Genomic DNA, 18,740 nt, shown 5'->3' with positions numbered 1-18,740 from the left:
GGGAACCGTTCCAACAGAGGTGAAGTCAGAGAAGGTAGCGAGACTACGTTGAGACTGCATCTATTGCATCAGTGAAACATCTGATGTCCTGCAGAGCGTTTGGATCTCTTACCCACGGGGTTTTTATTCTTGGCAGGTGCGGGCCTGCGGACCGGGAGGGTGTTGGAGTAGACATCGCTGACCTGTCTCTGGGGCTGGGCCTGGGACTGGCCCGCTGCCTGGGTCTGAGGAGACGAGGGTCTGACTTGGGACACGGTCATTGTGCCTCCATCTGTCCAGAAGTCCTCTCCGTGGACTCCTGTTGTCCCGTTCACCATGGACATCCCATCAGGGCCCATTAGCCTCTGGAACAACAACACACAGCCGGTCAGTCCGATAAACATCTGAGTGAAGATAAAGTGCAGCCATCAGTTCCCTCTTTGTTACTTTGTCAACACAAACTCACCGCTGGATGTCCAAGGCCACTGCCCATGAAGACGGCCAGCTCCGGGGGCACCGGGAGGGGCTGGGCCCCGGGGATGGGGTCCGAGATGACCAGGTTGGATTTGGAGGTGTGCAGGGGGCTGGTGCCTCCGATGGCAGCAGAGCCCATCTGCTGGGCCAGGAGCATCGCCCTCTCTGGCAGCTTGTTGGGGTCTGAGCAGGCCTGCTGCCACACGGGGATCTTCTGGGTCAAAAGGTCTTTACCCTGCAAGGCGAGGAAAGGAACCGCAGGACGAGTAAAGATGGACGATCAAAAGAAGTCACTCCAGGAAGACGAGTCAAATTCATTTCGCTGCATTATGACAAGAAAAAAAAACAACCTTTTCTTGCTGAACCTTCAGTTTGTTTCTCAAGCAGACCTCAAAGATAACTCCTCGCTGTGTATCCTTGACCGCTGCCCTTTGCGGAACGATGGTAACGCTGCGCGTGGGAGAGGCAGACCAACGTACAACCAGGCTGCCCACTTCGGCATCTCGCCGCCTGCGGACACGGCTGTTCTTCCGACGGCGGCCGGAAGCGGTTTGCTCAACAGATATGTTAGCGTACGCTTTACGCTCATGCTCAAACTATGTTTCATGATGTTTCTACACACTAATCCCTTCTTTTTCTCCCTCCGTCACGCAGAGATCCCACACACAGGCGAGCCCTCAGGGAGAGGGTTCTTCAGTTTGCTGAAGGTGAACTCTTCCCACGCACAACCTCCCCCCCCCCAACCTGATTAATGGCTAGACTTCGCCTTGAATAAAATAAATAAATAAAATTGAAGCAGCGCCGCGGTCGGCGCACATACGCTGCCCTCCTCCAGCGACGTCTTCAGGCTGGCAGTTCACACCCACCAGTAATCCCAGGAGACCGATGGACTCCGTTACCCAAGAATGTGATATTGTTGAGAAACGGATGTGCTTGAAGCGCACAGACGCAACCAGTCTCACCAGCAACATCAAACAGAAATAAATGAAGAAATCCATGCTCGATATACGCAACAAAAACAGGAAAACAAAAAGAAAATCAACACTTGTCGTGGGAATGCCCGATTTATAAAACTCCTCTGTTAAAACCATCAAACTGAAAACAGTTTGTACCTTTTGCTTATGAACCATAGCCCACATCTGAACTCACGGTTTACTATTTTGATGCCTTTGATGTTCGTGTGCGGGAAAGCGAGGCCCTTTACTGCACCGAAAGGTGACCAGATGCTCAAAAGTGCAATGATGGATTACATTTTCAGGTGCGTCTGTCAGCTGGGCATCGTCCACCGTCTTAATGAATTTTTAAAATGAAGAGGCCCCAATGAGCGGTCAAAGCTAATGTGATTTTGAATTATATATCTGCTAGTTTGCTCTGCTGCAGAACAACGGTATCCAGCAGTTGAGTTCCAGATGCACCTGAGATGACAGATTTGGAGCAGTTTGAATCAACACAACAGCACAAAGAGAATATATAACAGACGAATAATAGTTTAATAGATGGAGAAAAAAAAAAAGCCACGCAAACCATAGTAAAACTACAGCACATCTACTGCAGTGTGAGGTTTACTGCTACTCAAGCAGGCTTATATATTATTGTAAATAAAACATTTAAGCACCCTATTGTAATTATGGTTGCACAATATGATGCAAATGAATCAAACTAATATGAAAACATATGCAAATCCCAAACGATTCACTGAACTGTGCTAAAAAAAAAAAAAAGAAGTGTTTTGCACTACTTTAAATTTTAAATTCAAACATCTGTATAGATTTTGCTTTAGACCCTTGAAATTATTCTAATCTGTCAATTTCTTAATATGAACGCCGGAGCCCTGCGACCCTCATCATGGCGTTTGGCTGTGAAAGCAACATCACGTGAGTCTTGACCTTACCTTGCCGTGGTAGGCGCTGCTGTTCTTGGCCACGGCACACTGGCGGTCGACCAGAAAGCAGTACCTGCGACGCTCCTCAGACAAGGCTGTCTTGTAACCTTCTGCAATGAAGGTGTCCAGTTCAGTCTGCTTACTGCTGATGGTCTCCACGAACTGAGGAAGAGCAAAGAAAGGGACGGCAACATCAGTATACAGTTTATATTAAATGAACGCTACAGGAGCTCTTCAGCCACATTTTCCTGCCTTTTTCCACACCGTCGGTAAAAACCACTGCGGAAAATTCAAGTTTTCAGCTTTAGTAGGTGAAGCAAACGGACAAAAAGTTATAAAAGAAGAAGGACCAATCAGCTGGCAAACACACAAGTACTTTTTTTTTTATATGACACCCTCCTTCACATTCATGCAATTGTTCGCACCTCGAAGCTGCACAGTGCAGCACAATCTTGTCCCGTCAATCACCGAACGCCTCCAGTGGAGCAATTAGGGGTAAAGTGCACCGCGGCAGTAATAGTTGAGCATGGAGAGAGCCGCACTCGGCAACTTTCTCCGGTCTGATATTCCATGAGTGCAAATGGGGCTAAAAACCATTACGACCAAAGATCCCATGGAGTGGAGGAGAAACTGCTCACAGAGATCCAATAGTCCACTGAATGTTGGACATTCAGCTTCAGATAACTCTCCTGTAAGTGAATTCACAGAAAGGTTTGACTCAAAATCTTACTCCAAATCACAAAATGCAGCGTTTGCATCAGGAAAGCTGACAGAAACTTCGTTCTCTCAAAGTAGGCCGACCAGAGTTGACTTTCATGGCTTTAATCCGGTAACATCTGCTGATGAATACTGACCCAGAAGGGAAGGTTATATTTATTCTCATCGATTCAATGAGAGCTACCGGATGACTTCATGTGAGCAACAGGGTATAATTAATCAATACAGTTATCAGACATAACCTCAATCTAGTAAAAAAAGACATATGATCTTCTTCACATATGAACAACTTTGATTTGATCACAGGAACACTCATTCAGAATCACGATTATGAAACCTAGAAAATAACAAAAAGCACAAGACTGCATTATATTGATTAATGACAGTGTTTTGAGTCCAGTAAAGTCCAAACGCAGCAGTGTGATTAAACTTTCTTCCTGTTTATTGCTCTGAAATCATTAAAGTACAATTTACTTTTTTTTATTTTTTGCTTTACACTTGATTCCACATAAGATTGTGGGAGATTATTAAACTGGAGTTCCTCCCCGCGGCCAAATGTGAGATCCTGTGGCGTCACCGCAGAGAGCAGATGTATTTCATTTAGTAACCACCAGAGCACACTACCTCCCCGCTGCCGGAGGTAACTTCATTGGGATTCCTAATGAGTAGGAATATTTTAAAAGGCTAAATGACACAGAACACAAGCGATTTGCAGGATGGCCTTTTGCATCAGCGCTGGATGAAATCCACCTACAGCATCACACAAATCCACCACGCCGAACTGTCAAATCACGGCAAAGGATGAATGCAAGAATAACATCCCTGCCGCTCGTCTTTATACCTGAATGCGGATTTAATTGTACGACAACTGGTTCAGTCAGATCTTTACAATTCAAGTATTTAATTTAAGTCTTCAGCATCCTCTCAGCAAGGTGGGTTGTGAAGTATTGTAGATCTGCCACTGGAACTTGGCAACTTTAATTTTTTTTTTTTTCCATCCTCCAGCATTTTATTTTTTCATTTTGGAAAAAAAAAAAAAGAAGAAGTTAAAGATAGTGATTTTGTTTTGGTATGAGTCATACTCTATACTGCAGAGAATAAAGAGATGAGGGAGGAAGCAGGAGAGAAATGTGCCATGTTGGAGAAACGTCTGGCAGGCACACACACACACACACACAAATACACACACAAACATACACACTATTACTTGTGGGCCCAAAACTCCCAACTTCAACCCGAGTGTAACCCTGCAGACGACCTAAAACATTTTGGTTCCCACACATATGAAGCTCCCACAGTTGGCAGTAACAAACTACTACATCTATTTTTCTGGGTATTTTCTTATTTTATATGAGCTTTTTAGTCAAATGTGCAATTTTACAGTAAACATATCCTCTATTCACCTCTTATCACTCTTTAAAATACCACAAGCTAACTTCCTGCTCTCTCCCTGCCGGAGTGACCCTTCCCGTCGTGGCCATGTGTGACTCAGAGCCCGCTCGCCTCTGGAGCAGCGCTGAGCGCCGTTAATAGGAGTGGCTCGACTGATGTGCCCCTCTCCTCTCGTCAAATCCGCACAACCCAATTCTCCAACTATTCCAAAGGTCACCGAAGTAACCCAAGACAATGAGCGCGGTGGGAAGCAAGCCGCGGCAGACACCAGCCACTATTATATCGGCGCGACCTCGGGTTACATCATAGCCGGAATGACTTGTTTTGCAAAGGTTATGAATATAAATGAAACCTGCTGTACGTAAGCGCGGCTCCGCCGTTCAGGCCCTAACTGATCAGCGCCGCCGTCTCCCTGTGCCTCCATACGATGACATATTCGGGACAAAATCCTGATACACCTGTGAATAAAAGGGAGGCATTATGCACGATATTACACCGACACAGCTTCCTGTAATTACAGGCGGTGGGAAGGGAGGCATTCGCCGGCGTCAAAAACTGAGGAATAAAACAACTTTGACAACAAAAGTGTTTACGCCCAGTTTTCCCTTTGCATTTCCCCTCAGAGTTCAGAGCCGCTCTTCTGTTCGTTTATCAACAGAACTCACTGGATTCAAACGGATCGTACTGCAAAGCTCTGAGGCGCAACAGAGAGAGCATCGACGCCTACATTACCTGCTGCGTGTGTGTTTGTCATTGCTCATCTCCCGTCTGCGTCACAGACAGCCCTCTCCTCCTCTGGATGTGTGCCAGGTTGGAATCACTTTCCAATTTAATGGCACAAAGCTGAAGAAACCCCGGTGCTTATAAAACCTCTGATGACATTACTTATTAATCCTGAACTCTCGCTGCCTCTCTCTTTCTGGGCTCTCGCTCTCCGACTATGCAGAGTTTATCAAGATGAGACCCCCTTTTTTCTACGGCACCTGGATTTCCTTCCCTGAACTACATAATGAACTGATTATCATTTTAGTGGGCCTGACCCATGGATGGGATGGTACGCCGAGTGTCTGGAGGCAGGAGAGAACAAAGAGGGGAGGAAAGACAAAGAGCAGTGAGGAATGCGAGGAGAAAGACAGGAGAGAGAGCGATAGAGGCGGCGATCAATGAAATGCGGGCGCCATCTGTGTCCGCTGCCAGACTCAGACATACTTTACTTTTTAATGAAAAGAGGGGAGATGAAAAAGGAAAACTTTAGCGCCTCTCATCTGTTAAGCCAACACAGATGTGATGGAGGAGGAGAAAATGTTGAGTTTGTCTTTAACAACTTTGACTTTTGCAGAAGCCTCCCACCGTCTGAGAGAAGTCCATCTTCATCCAGATCTATAAATGTCCGGTCTATCTCTGTGGCTGGTCACTCTCTAAAGCTTCTCTGAGGCTCGGGCCTTGTGAGAGAAAGGGGCTCGTTCCCTCTCAGCGTGGCGTCCCGGCCCACGGGGCTCGGACTTTTCTCTCACACACCCACAGCCGTGATATGATCAGTGCGAGTGAGCAGCCTGCAAATCAAACAGGGAGGCTGATTTTTTTTTTTTCTTCCATCTCTGTCTCTCTGTTTGCTGCACAGTGACTGTACATTATGAGTCCAGAGCCCAACGAGCACTTTCCTTTGCACAGATGGGCCCGACTGATCAGTCATACACACTCAGCAACAGTGTGGGAAATAATAATAATGCTGCCACTGTTTGTCCAGTCGGCACAAGGTAAAAATGCTACTTTTGGGCTTTGCGGGGCCTGAACAGCCCAGCATGGCCACGGTGATGTCAGCTACTCAGTCCATCTGTTTGAACCACTCCGGCAACATTTCTGATGAATCTCTTAACTTTAAACTGGCTTAAAGCCAGCGTGATCTTATGTAATCCTTCAAGATGAATCGAAACTCCTACTTATAAGGCCACAAAAGCTCATCTCTCTGCGACTTATCTAATAGAGAGCATTATTGTGGTGAAACTCTCGCAGTCATTTTTTCCTTTTATCAAATTATTCAAATGGAGTCTTAACCCAGCTCTAATTATCCAGGCATGCTCCGCCGGTCGTATACCTGCAGCAACTTGCCATTCTGAAGAGAGATTTGCTGGTGTAAAGCCCCGGAACAGCCGTCTCAGGCTGCCACACACTCCAGCTCTCACGCCTCACGCCGACACTGAACGCCGCATCTCTTCATTCCTGACGCAGGGGGAACCAACTCTTTGTGACACGGGCGTCAAGTCGATCCAGATACGCCACGCCACCCCAGACGGGAAGGGGCAGACGAGAGAGCGACGGCGTTCAAAACAAGTGGACAAGTGGAGCCGTTAAAGGCAACGTTTCCATACCAGACAAACCCGAGCTGGCGTTTTGTATCCTTTAAAGTTCGGACAGAATCCGTGTTTCTAGTTCAGGAAATCGATCCGATTCTGTCACGGGCGGCCACACTTCACAGCGAGACCAACAGCAACTCAGTATTTATCCTGCAAGCCTTGACCTGTTGGCTTGACATTTTTTCCCCCGCACCCCTTCAGGCAGACAGGCTTGCAGCTCCCAGTAAAAGTCCTTGTGAGGCAGCAGCCGTCGCACTGTGGACTTTTTTTTTCTGCTGTGTCATTTTTCTCGGTTTGACAGTCACACTGGCTACAGGACAAAACAAATAAACAACACGCAAACATCGCGGCGCTGAAATCCAAAGTAAAGCGGCTCGTATGGACGAGGAGCTTCTTCTGAGGGGGTGTCTACTGTACAGGGGAGAAACGTGTGAAATGATGGGAAAATTAAATGTGAAAGATAACCAATTAAAGTGCATCTAACTCATCAGCGCTCACTTCACCTGGAGGATCCCGTCAGAGGAAGCTGTGCTGTGGAAGTAATGAAAAACACTGAACCTTTTGTGGATGATGCACTCAGAGAGGAAATGTTTCCTCTGGAAGACTCTGATTCTTTTTTGTCTTTGATAAAAGTGATTCAAGATTTTAACCTCTTATGAGTGAAACACTAGAGTTTCTTTTTTCTTTTTTTTTTTCCGCCTGAAGGATTGTCAAAAAATGTGCCATAAGTTAGTGCTTTCGCCCCTTTTCCCAATATCTGGCAGCTCTTCAACTGAGAAGCTTCTGTTAAAAATCAGAATCACAACGGCGAAGCTGGTCTGTGATTGGCCGGTCACCTCGGCGTCCAGTGTACTGGTGGAAAAACTACTTCACTGTTAAATAGTTCACCTCTGGAAATGCGCACAGCATAGAATGAGTAGATTAGATTTCTCCTCATGCGATTGTTGGAGGCAAAATATCAGGCTTCCGCCATTTTATCCAGCCCACCGCTGATAAGTGAGTAAGCCTTTGTGTGCTGTGTGCACAGGCTGTGCTTTTACTCGCCCTGATCAAAGCCGAGCGCAGGAACCCACTGGGCAAATTGAGTGCAACGCACCTTCGGCACATCAATTAGTGAGCTGACGTTATTTCGCATGCGCGCACGTCTCTGTGTGTGTGTGTGTGTGTGTGTGTGTGTGTGTGTGTGTGTGTAAGGAAAGACTGTTAAGGGCGAAACTATTCATAATCAAACCTCCACTATTTGCCTTCCCACTCAGGACACCTCGCTGCCATCGCCTCCACCCCCACCCTGGCTGTTTTTCGAGCGTTCTCTCTTACTTCCTGAAGAACGGGCTTCATTTCCACCAAGAATCACGGCGCTCGAATCCAGCTCTCACCCACAGCAGTGCAATAAAGCGCGTATATACCTGTGTGTTTATGAATCACTACGTCTCTCTTCGTGTTTTCATCAACTGTGTCAAATGGGGCAGAGTAAATTTCCGGAGGCTCACCTGCATCTCCTTTTCTCCGTACTTGGAAGGATTCTTACTGCCCTGGCTCTTCCTGCGCAGCTTCTTGAGTTCGGCCTGGCACTTCTCCAGACTCTCCCCTTTGCTCTTGTGCTCCATCTGGTATTTCTTCAGGGCAGCCTACGAGGGGCAGCGTGCAGGGGGGGGAAAAAATATCACAAAGTTAGACCGCTCGGCAGCAACACAAATTAAAAAAGTCTGCGTGAAAGAAACAAAAAGGTGAGTGAGGAAGAAAATGAGGAGCAATAATTACTCTTCTCCAAAAGTTTCGGGACAAGCTGAGCTTGTACACAACAGCTAATGTGTCCTTTTGGGACTTTCTCTGCAAACCCACCAGAGACGTCCCGACTCGGGACGAACGTCCTCCTCAAAACCCACAGGCTCAGAAATGCTTTTATCTATCTTGTTTCCCCAGAATAAGTGACATTTATATAAATTTAAAGTTTGACTGTGATAACTATGGCATCTTCTTGACAAAAAGAGAAACAGACTTTCATGACCTACAAGATAAAATGATAAAGAAAAGAAAAGGTTTAAAACACTCAATTTTTTTGTGTAATAAATCTAAACTATCAGGAAGTTCCACTTCTTCATCTGAAATTTATAGGTTTCATATTTATTTAAACGAGATTTAATCTTTTGTGTTTGTCTGACTTTTTGACTAACAGTAAGAACATCACCAGTTTAGCGGCATGTTTCCACGTTCTCCCTGTGCGTTTGTGGCTTTTTACCAGATAGTCCAGCTTCTTTCGAGACTCCAAATGACGGTTAACTGGCGACTATAACGTCACCACAGGTGTGAATTTGTGTGTGCTGTTGTGCTGTTTGCCCTTCGGACGGAACGGAAACTGCCTTCTGTCAGACGACACCTGGGCTCAGCTCCAGAAAATGGACGTTTCTATTGTGTAAAGCATCACTGGGTTTCATGAAAAGCCTCCATCTATAAATCATTAGTTGTATCATTTTTCTTCAGATATAAAATCCTTGAGAAAACATTTCTTTTGTTCAAATATTGCTCCTGTATGTCATTAAGGATGCGTTTTGTAAATTCTTTGGACGAGTTTTGAAATCTAAAATGCAATCAGAGGAGCATCTCATTTGTCAAGTTCCACATCCGCTCTCGTCACGTCAGCGTTATTTGTCACCAGCAATGCCTGTGACTGAGCCCTACAGCATCCACTGCAGCCGATTACCTCTCATAACCTGGTTTCAACTTTACTTTCCACGATGCAGTCGAGGGAAGAGAAATCAGTCCAGAACGAGAAGGAGAGAGAAAGCCTGCCATGCCTAATTTGTACAAAAAGCTAAATTAATACCCTTATCATTCTAAAACCAGAAATTATTTATTTAACTCGTTCAATTTGTTTAATTATTTATTTATCGAGGAAAACAACTTTGTTTCTGGACTGTACCGGCTCTGTTGCTATAGCAACCGTGTCGAGTGTGAGAAAGCTCATGTGGTTTCTGTAGACGGCAAAAACGCAGGAGAGCTCGCATGCATGTGGGTTCGACACCCACATTTGCATCCTGCAAGACACCGAGGTTGCTGGGAGGTAACGTCTGGTGATGAAAGAAGGAGCAGGACCAAAGCGTGACTCGCAGTATGAAACATGCCCGTCTGAATGGGCGGTGCCAGTTTTTTTTCTCTCTCTCTCTTTTTTTTTTTTAAATGTCTGAATGAGCAGATCTGCTGAAAAGAACGCAAACTTTCAAAGCGTCGTCTGACATTGAAGTCTTTCAAGTCGAATGATTATCAAGAGTCAATACCAGACACTTGTTCTGAAATATGGATTTGCTGAAGGAAATTTCCACACAACCAAAAAACATGTCTGTGCACAGGTGATGTCTTTGCAAACTGATAACAAAAGATGAATCATCTTTTCATTCCTGTGTGCTCCTCAAGGGTAAAAGCTGAGCAACCGGCACAGGCTCCACATTTACCACAGAACTCCCACAAACCGAGGCTCCCCGGTGCTCCACATAAATCATAGTAATGAGAGAGAAAGACAGAGAGAGAGAGATCAGAATTTGTGAAGTTCACATCCAGTACAGGGTCATATTGAGCGAACAGAGCAATAACCTGGACACCAACTTCATGGATTTAATTGAGTTTTTTTTAATTAATGGAGCAAAAGCCGGTGGACTTTTGTTACCCCTCAGCCAGAACTTTAAATCATTGGCTTCAACTGCAGACAGATCATTAGTCTGAATCTGATAAGAAAGAGAGGAGAAAGGGTGAACTTTGGTTTAATCAGTCAATAAGCTCGCCATTGGTAATCTATAACTCATATTAGAGCTAGGACAGAGATTTTTGACTGTCAATTTTGCTGGACAAGTAAACAGATACATAAAAACTTATGAATGATAACAAAATGTCCCGATTGTTAGAGTACAAAAAGATACTTGTTGAAAATGTTGCCATTTATCCAAAGGGATGATATTTTCACTCTCATCCTCACAGCAAGAATCTGATGTTAATTTCACGATTGTCAGTCTCGATGTAGAACTCAGTGTTAAAACTAATTTTACTTTTGTTTTTTTAAGAAAATGATTTATTTTTTTATTTACACACATCATGCTGAGGCCTGCGGTTTCCCTGACGGTGGGATAGATTTATTTCTAGGTTTCCCAACTTTTGACCCAACCGTTACAACTAAAAAGTTGTAAAACCGCCGCGAGAACAAAAGCGAGACAGAAAGAAAAGCGAGACAGAGTCGGACCACTGGGAAAACTTCAGTCAGGAGAACTAACCGCGTGCTTAGCTGTGAGGCTTTTTGAACTGAGTAAAAATTTCAGATAATTAATTCACAGACTGCAGCAAAGTGATTGCTATTATCACTGCGGCAGATCTGTAAGAAATTCATAATAAGTAAAGGATGTTAAAAGCTCAGGGACACACCGAGGTGGAGGTGCACCAAACGATGCATCATGCAAAACGCATGAGAGGTCTGCAAGTCTTTCCCATATCGAATCAGACGGCAGGCGCAAAATTACAAGACGTGCGTGGAGTCAACGATTGCAGTTTACATCAGCACGTCCTCGGTTTTAAAGAGACGCCGTTAAACGATACAGATCAAAACAGCGAGTGAGTGAGGGAGAGGAAACGGCTCATGAAACGTGGATCCCTCCAATATTACAATAGTGGAAACACTCTCCCATCCCCCAAAACACGGCGCAGCAGTACTGCTCTACACTCCGGCTGCAGCCCACTCATTCTAAAGATATCACATGCAGACCAGCTCCATAACGCTTACACACACACAGATACACAAACCGGGGTTTATTATAATCAGTCTACTCTTGACGAGTGAGTAGACATGAAAATGTTATTTCAAAGCATCGATTTCCGCAGACGCTCCCTCTAATTGTCTCCTCGATAGATTTAAAGCCAGATCTTGACAAACAGCTTCACTTTCATCTTTGTTTTGCTTTCAGTCGAATCAAGCCTCCACTGATTTGATGCCACGTTATATAAACCCCCGAGGTGAGCTAAAATATGGAGTCCACTCATTAGCCCCGGCCTCCTCTGATAGGTGGAGGAGCGAGCCACAAAAAGAGGTACTCACAGTCAAGTAACGAGCATCCAGCTCCACCTTCTTCTCCAGCTCCGAGAGCAGCTCGTTGTGGAAGGATTTCAACTGCGGAAAAAAAAAAAAAAAAGACAAAGACAGGTCAGTTGACGGGATATAACGATTTTCCACATAAACTAATGGAATACATCCGCCGTCATCCTTCATTCAGCAAACTGAATAAATATTTACCAACAAAGTCTGTGGCCTGTGAAGCCTCTCAGTTTTCCAGACCACTGCCAGCGATACTGATTCACTGCTATCTGACACAATATTTAGTCAACCGGAACCCAAAACTGGACAAATATTAAATATATACTTCGCCAATAGTCAAATTTAGCTTGGTGGAGCTAAGAAGAAAGTTTTATCATGCTTATGCACTCCCCCCCCCCCCAATCACAGTTTGGATTTTTATAGACTTTATATTCATTCAAATGTCCTCTCTCGTCTGTAGTCAGGAGCTCATGGACAAATTATCGCTGAGGAAACCATTTCAGGAGCATAAAGCACCAGAGCAGCTCAGGCTAAATGAAATATATTGTTGCTGTGATAACTTATTGTCCCGTCTCATCTATTGTTGAAATATCCTTGCGTATTGCGGCTGCGTTAAACCACCCAGCTAAAAACCCTTTGAGCTCAGAATACCAACCATCTCCTCGAGCTGCACTTGGATCTGTCTGTGGACCTCAGCCATCTGGAACAGCACATCCCCTGCACAGAAGAGAAACGGGGAGACGCAGAGTAAACAACATGAACAATACCGCACCGCCCAGGCAGAAGGGGAGAGAGGAGAACAGTGGAAAAAAAAAAAAAAAAAAAAGAAAATATAGGTGAACAAAAGAAGAGACGGATAAAACAGACAACAGAGATCCCAGCATGCAAAGCCCATGCAGTGAAACAAGACACACAAACGTACAGGACAAGTGAGTCGTATCTGGGACACTGACGAACGCGATGGAAGTTTGTTTTTGGTACAAGACAACAGAAAACAGAAACACTGAAGCAGCATCAAATACCAAAAAAAAAAGAAAATGAAGTGGGGAAAACAAGCAGAAAGAAACTACAGGCTTCAAATTAAATTCTGTTTCTTGGACCATGTAAGTACTGATGTCTTGTGGAGATCGAACATGTTGCCCGTTTCTGGTGATTACTTCTAAAACCGGGCAATGTAAATTTTAGGGAAAACAAACACCTTAATGAAAGGTTAGTCTCCACAAAGTAAAGGAGGAGGAAAAACAAAACAGCAAGATCGGGGGATAGAGAAGACTCATGCAGCTGGTAAGTGTTTCGTTTCATATACCTACAGGCTGCCTCTTCTGAATGTGCAGTGCATTGTCGAGAAAAGGAACACAAAGAGCTACATTGAGCCAAGGACACATACAGATAGAGACCTGGTGGAGAGACAGTGAGAGAGCTACATGTACAGACAAAAAAAAAAAAAAGAAAAGAAGACACACACACACATTTCCCTGGTGAGAAAATCTAAAAACCCCTGAGCGCCCCTGAGGGGGACGTTAACGTTTACCGAGCAGAGATCAGACATTCAGAGAGTACAGAGTGATGCAAATGTGATTCAAAGTGCGGCATGTGATCGCTGGGATCATCGTTAAAATTTAAATATTACTCTGCTCAATGACAAAACGCACGTCACTCACCTCCCACAGGAGTGTGTGTGTCAACTCAATTCTAACTATTAACCCTAAAACCCATTTTGAGCGCGGACCTAAAGGAATGCAAGTCATCCACCTTCAAAACGCTTCGCAAGCAGAGTTTATAGGTGAACAATAATTACCCTGTGTGTTCATTGGCGTGATCCGCTGCACAATAAATGATTTATTATCCCACAAAAGGCTGAATGGACAACAATCTGACCGCATTCTGCGTATGTTGTACATGAACCTGCCATGAACCCTGAAGGCATCTCTCCCAGGCGACACATTTCCAAACCTGATTGTGTTTTTCTGAGCGTGAAATACGGATGAGGTTAGATTGAGGAATGATTAGCTGCACCTGCCCCGCAGGACGCTCCGTCAGGAAAGATTTTTAACCCACCGGACTACAGCAGGGCCAAATCTGCAGTCTGTTTTTTTTCCCATGTTGCAACCTGCCCACTGATCTTGCGCCTCCCCAGAGTGGAGGAGCGGGCCAGTGCATCCCCGTCGGTTCCCAGCAGGCCTGCTAAGCAGCTTACAAATACTCATCCCTGATCACCGCCCGTGGAGCTTAGCAAAACCTGCCATTCTGCTGGCAGCTTGAACTAGCTGGATCAATTAACTAATGAGCGCCTATCACCGTGCTGGAGACACATGCACACAGATGCACACATGTCGCGGAATCTGGCGACAGGACGGGATGTTTACAAGAAACCAGGGATGTAAAGAAATTCTGAAACTGCTGAATTCGATCCCATCTTTTCGTCTGCAGTCTCACTGCTGAGCGACGCCAAAAAACGAGAAGAAAAAAAAAAAAAAAAAGAATACACATTGGAGATGCAAATGGTTGCCATGGCAACTTTAATATCATATCACAGAACAACACTAAGAGAAAATTGGACTGAAACCTTCAGGGGCAGTTAACATCAGAGAATTCAATCAAGAATCAATAAAGCGGCATAATGGGGAGAATCTGAGCGTGTCGCGTTCGCTAAAAACGCTTCTTTCTGAAAATGTTCGGCGGGCGTGACCAGACCTGCAGGGCTCCATGTAATAGATGCCAGTCCGACAAGGATATCCGCATACCAGATAAGAGAGACATGACAGGTTGATCGTGACGGTGACAAGCTCACAAGTTCCCACAGAAACATGCACTCCAACACACACACACACACGGCAGTAGATACACTGTCCTAGCCTCGTCGATATTTCCCAGCTCACTCGAACCTCGCCTCTGTCCCTGCCTGAGTGAAAACAAAAGTGCCTTTGTTGGGAGGTGAGCTCTGGTTGATCTGCACCTGCAGCTCTGCAGCAAGCAGCCACACGCCTGCCAGCCTAAAGCACTGAGTCAGAGAAAGGAAGCATGGCTGCGGGACTTCTGTGCATACGAACAGACTGTCCCCTGAAGTATGACATCAGCTGGTGTAGATGTATTGACTGCTTGTGTAACAGCAGCCGTGATACACCCACACAGGTGGAGAGGAAAAAAAAAAAATGAATAACAGAATGTGGGCTATGGAGCAGGAGAGAGAGAGAGAGAGAGAAAAAAAAAGAGAAAACATACAGTGGAAGTTTGCAATGTTGAACAGAGAGACAGGGATGGAAAGAGAGAATGGAGGTGGATGGAGAGACACTGAATCACTGCTGAAGGTCAAACTGGATTCACTAAGGGTTGTCATGGAAGCAGGATAATGCTAGGGTCGTTGCCATGGGAGAAAGTGTAAGATGAGGAGCACTGCCTGCAAAATGTTGCGCTGCAAAAACACTGTTCCAAGATCCCCACCCTTAATATCAGCTATAATACACACACACACACACGCTTTCTCGGGGGGTAAAAAGTGTAGTATGACGACGCAGCTGTGTGTGCACAATGCATGTGAGCATGCACGGTGTGCGTGACTGAACTCGGATGTTAATACCTGTCTGCCTGGCATGCTAAGTGTCGAGGGAAACAAACAAGTGGGTAAGTATAATGGGGCAGCAGGATACTGCGAGAGAAGCGGATAATAGCTCAGACTCTGGGTGGCCGTGTGAGTGTGTAGGATTGCGCGCAGACGTGTTAATGCAGTCCCCGTGAAACCACGGCGTCTAAACAGTTTATCTCATACTTATAGCTCATCCTTCTCTTACTCACATAAACACAAACGCTCGTTTATCAGTTTGAAAGTGGACGATAAACTGAGTTTGAACTCCTTTCCCGCTCCCAAAGGACAGAACCACTGGTAGATGTGACGCATTTCTAAAACTAGAAGCTCAGCCGTCACAGCTGCTCAGCCTACTGGCCTAAAATAAGTTTGTCCAGCAATGGTGTCATGCATTTAGGCCAAAATGATGGCTAAACAGGAGAAATGTATGATTGCCAAGGAGAAGTGGGCCAGACCGTAACCGTAATCTCGACATTAATTTTAAGAAGGCCTTTGTAAGGTATACAGTATTTTCAAACCATCTGGTGTCAGCGAGCCAAAATCCCGGCCTGTTTTTAAGCTGCTGCTCTTCTGTCCTGAGCCACACAATGCATTTTATAGCAGTCAAAAAAAAAAAAAATAGACTAGAAGCAATTCTTGTTAAGTGTTACAATTGTTGATGTGGAACGTCAAACTTGGTAACAATTAATAAATCACACTGAATACTTGTTGTGAAGACACAGAACTCTCAAATTTTCTGAGTGTGAAAAGCTGTCATAAAAACAGCTTTGTCTGAAATAGCAGGTCTCCGTGAAATCCAGTTCTTTTGTTTACTTACACATGTAGCTTTTAAATCTTAAACGGCTTGCAATCAAGTGATGTGAGTGACCTTATTCATGGTACCATTTTTTTTTTTTTTTGACTTGCAACATCATCAGTGGACTTTTATTTCATAGTTTCAAAGAAGGCAGACAGAACCACGCGTGGCACCGGGGCTGCCAGTCGCTCGTGTCTGCCGTCGAAGATTAATGGCACAACTTGCACAAAGCTGACAAAGCCAGAGGCTGTGACCTTAACTCGCGTAAAAATGTAAGGAAACTTTTATCGCTGCAGCATAAAAACAACATTTCAAATCTCAGTGCACTATTTTTTTTTTCCGAGCCCCTGACGGCATAACTGATGAATAGGAATCACTTTGATTTGGAAACCCAAAACATGTTGAGACGCGACTGAAGGAGGAATATGTAGAGAATCTGTAGGATGAGCGTGGCGGTGGCAGGATTAAAAGGTACAGACAGCGGCTCAGAGACACACAGATGACGGTATGTGTGTGTTTGGAAGGTGGGTGGGTGTGGAGTCCTTTCAGCGATACGGGCCGTTTTTGTCTCTTCCACGATTTCTAACAAAATCTTTACAAAACGCGAAGCGTGAAGTTCAAAGAGACGAGAGCTCAGCGTGAAAGAGAAACTAATTTTCCTGGAGGGCAAATTAGGCAAACAGAGAGCAACAAGTAGAGATGCAAGAAAGGGAGAGACGGGAGAAATCCCTGAGGAATACACCAATAACAAGTGATACATCGTGTAACTGAACAGACTGTTAATACCCATGACATTTTCAGCCTTACTTTGCAGTTTCTTAAACTAATGCAGAGAGCTTTGCACTCAAACGGAGACAATAAAACAGCACAGTCACGTTGAGGAAAGGTATGGAAATGAGGAATAGGCTGAGTAACACTGAAACGAGCGCTGCTCTCAGACACTGCACTGTACAGTTGGCTCAGAGTAAAGCAGGGACTCTTAACGCACAGAGTGAGTCTGCGCCTGATTATGCATCGCTGGAAGGAGACAGACCGGCAACAGTGTCAAAAGTGCATGTTTGATTTAAAGCTCTGAAAAATGCACAAAGCCAACATCATGTCAGCGTGTGCATGCAGCTCCCAGAGTAAAGATGCAGACCGAACTGGACTTAATGCTACGTACATTTTCTCCAGTGTTTTGCCCAAATTTGAGCAGCTCACGGTGCAAATCCCAGCTTGTTGTCACCAGTTCATCACAGAGCAAACACAGACACAGAACAGGCAAACTGCACACAGAAATACCCACAAGCTCCGAGTCAAACTGGTGACTCTCTGGTTGTGACCACTGCATCACTCTGTTCTCCTATTGCAGGGGTGGAACCTCAACTACAACCTAAACAAGCTCAGAAAAAAGTGAACATCCAACATGAAGGCATTTTTTTATTATGCTAACTGGTGCAAATTAACAGTGAAATGTCCAAAAATGTAGCATTCATGTGTTTTTCTAGCTGTCAATGCTGGAATCACTCATCTCATTGGGCCGTACCGTGTTTTAGTCAGAACACCATCAGGAGATCTCTACATCTTTGAAATGTCGTCCTGCGGGTGAGGATAGACTCTCTTTCGGGCTGGTTTTTATCCATGGGCCACATGTTTGACACCGCTGCTCATCCATGTCTGAAAGCAGTTTAAGAAATAAAGTTTGCCTTTAAGTTGAGAATCAGTCCTAACAGGCTGGCCCCATGAACGGCATGATGATCGATTATCATGCCTCTCACTGCTCAGATCAGTGAGTGGATCTCAGCTGTGATGATTAGGAATCATGAGTGCTGAGATGGGGTCACCTCTGCCATCTCCAAATTACTTCAGAAAATTATCAAATTGCAAAGTTATGACAGCAATTAAACGAAACCAAAAAAAAAACTCACTCTTAACGTCTACAGACTGGTTTGGTCACATTTTCATGACACGCTATCCGTGCCGGGTTTCATTCTGCCGCACCAAACAAGCCAGCGCAGAAAAGCATCACTCATTCGATTGAGCCACTGTCAGTCTGTGAAGTATACATACAGTGAACACATAAATAGACTGTTATTGCCCGAGAAGACAAACGAGGTTTTTGACTGGAGCTGGCAGCCTGCGGACAGCACGAAAATTCCCACCAATCCAATAATGGATGGTGTCATAATGTGGGCAGTGATTAAGATTAGCGTTACCTCAGTTGGAAAATAATAACAATAAACAAACTGCTTAATCACTGATTTAATGCACAGTGTTATGTGAGTCAATTCAAACACGCCCACGATGCTCCGTGACTAGCAGGTGCGCAGCGGGACCGGCTAGATACTGATTTATAAATCATCTGACGGGCGCCGCTTTGACGTTTGCATCCAAGAAGGAAATTAAACAGTCAATTAGGTCCGCGCACTATTTCTGCTGCTCCAGGCAAACTTTAAAGTGGTCTTTGAGGACGAGGAGGGTGAAAGACTTCATCGTTATACTGAGTAGTGAAT

At 44.9% G+C, this 18,740-nt stretch overlaps 1 protein-coding gene across 4 annotated transcripts in view; it reads right to left on the bottom strand.

Annotated features, from left to right (window-relative positions):
• Window positions 1-18,740, bottom strand: part of LOC115387638 (brain-specific angiogenesis inhibitor 1-associated protein 2-like) — a 47,893-nt gene that overhangs the window by 6,988 nt on the left and 22,165 nt on the right. For all 4 annotated transcript variants that reach the window (XM_030090437.1, XM_030090435.1, XM_030090434.1 and 1 more), the window contains exons 4-9: window positions 12,525-12,586; window positions 11,873-11,944; window positions 8,289-8,426; window positions 2,345-2,497; window positions 446-688; window positions 113-344 (exon numbers count right to left, since the gene is read on the bottom strand). In XM_030090437.1, the coding sequence (XP_029946297.1) occupies window positions 113-344; window positions 446-688; window positions 2,345-2,497; window positions 8,289-8,426; window positions 11,873-11,944; window positions 12,525-12,586 (900 nt within the window). The remainder of the gene's footprint in view (window positions 1-112; window positions 345-445; window positions 689-2,344; window positions 2,498-8,288; window positions 8,427-11,872; window positions 11,945-12,524; window positions 12,587-18,740) is intronic.

Source organism: Salarias fasciatus, chromosome 4 (genome assembly GCF_902148845.1).
Source record: "Salarias fasciatus chromosome 4, fSalaFa1.1, whole genome shotgun sequence".
In the NCBI taxonomy this organism is placed as follows: domain Eukaryota; kingdom Metazoa; phylum Chordata; class Actinopteri; order Blenniiformes; family Blenniidae; genus Salarias; species Salarias fasciatus.
This window is presented reverse-complemented; position numbering and strand designations above follow the sequence as displayed.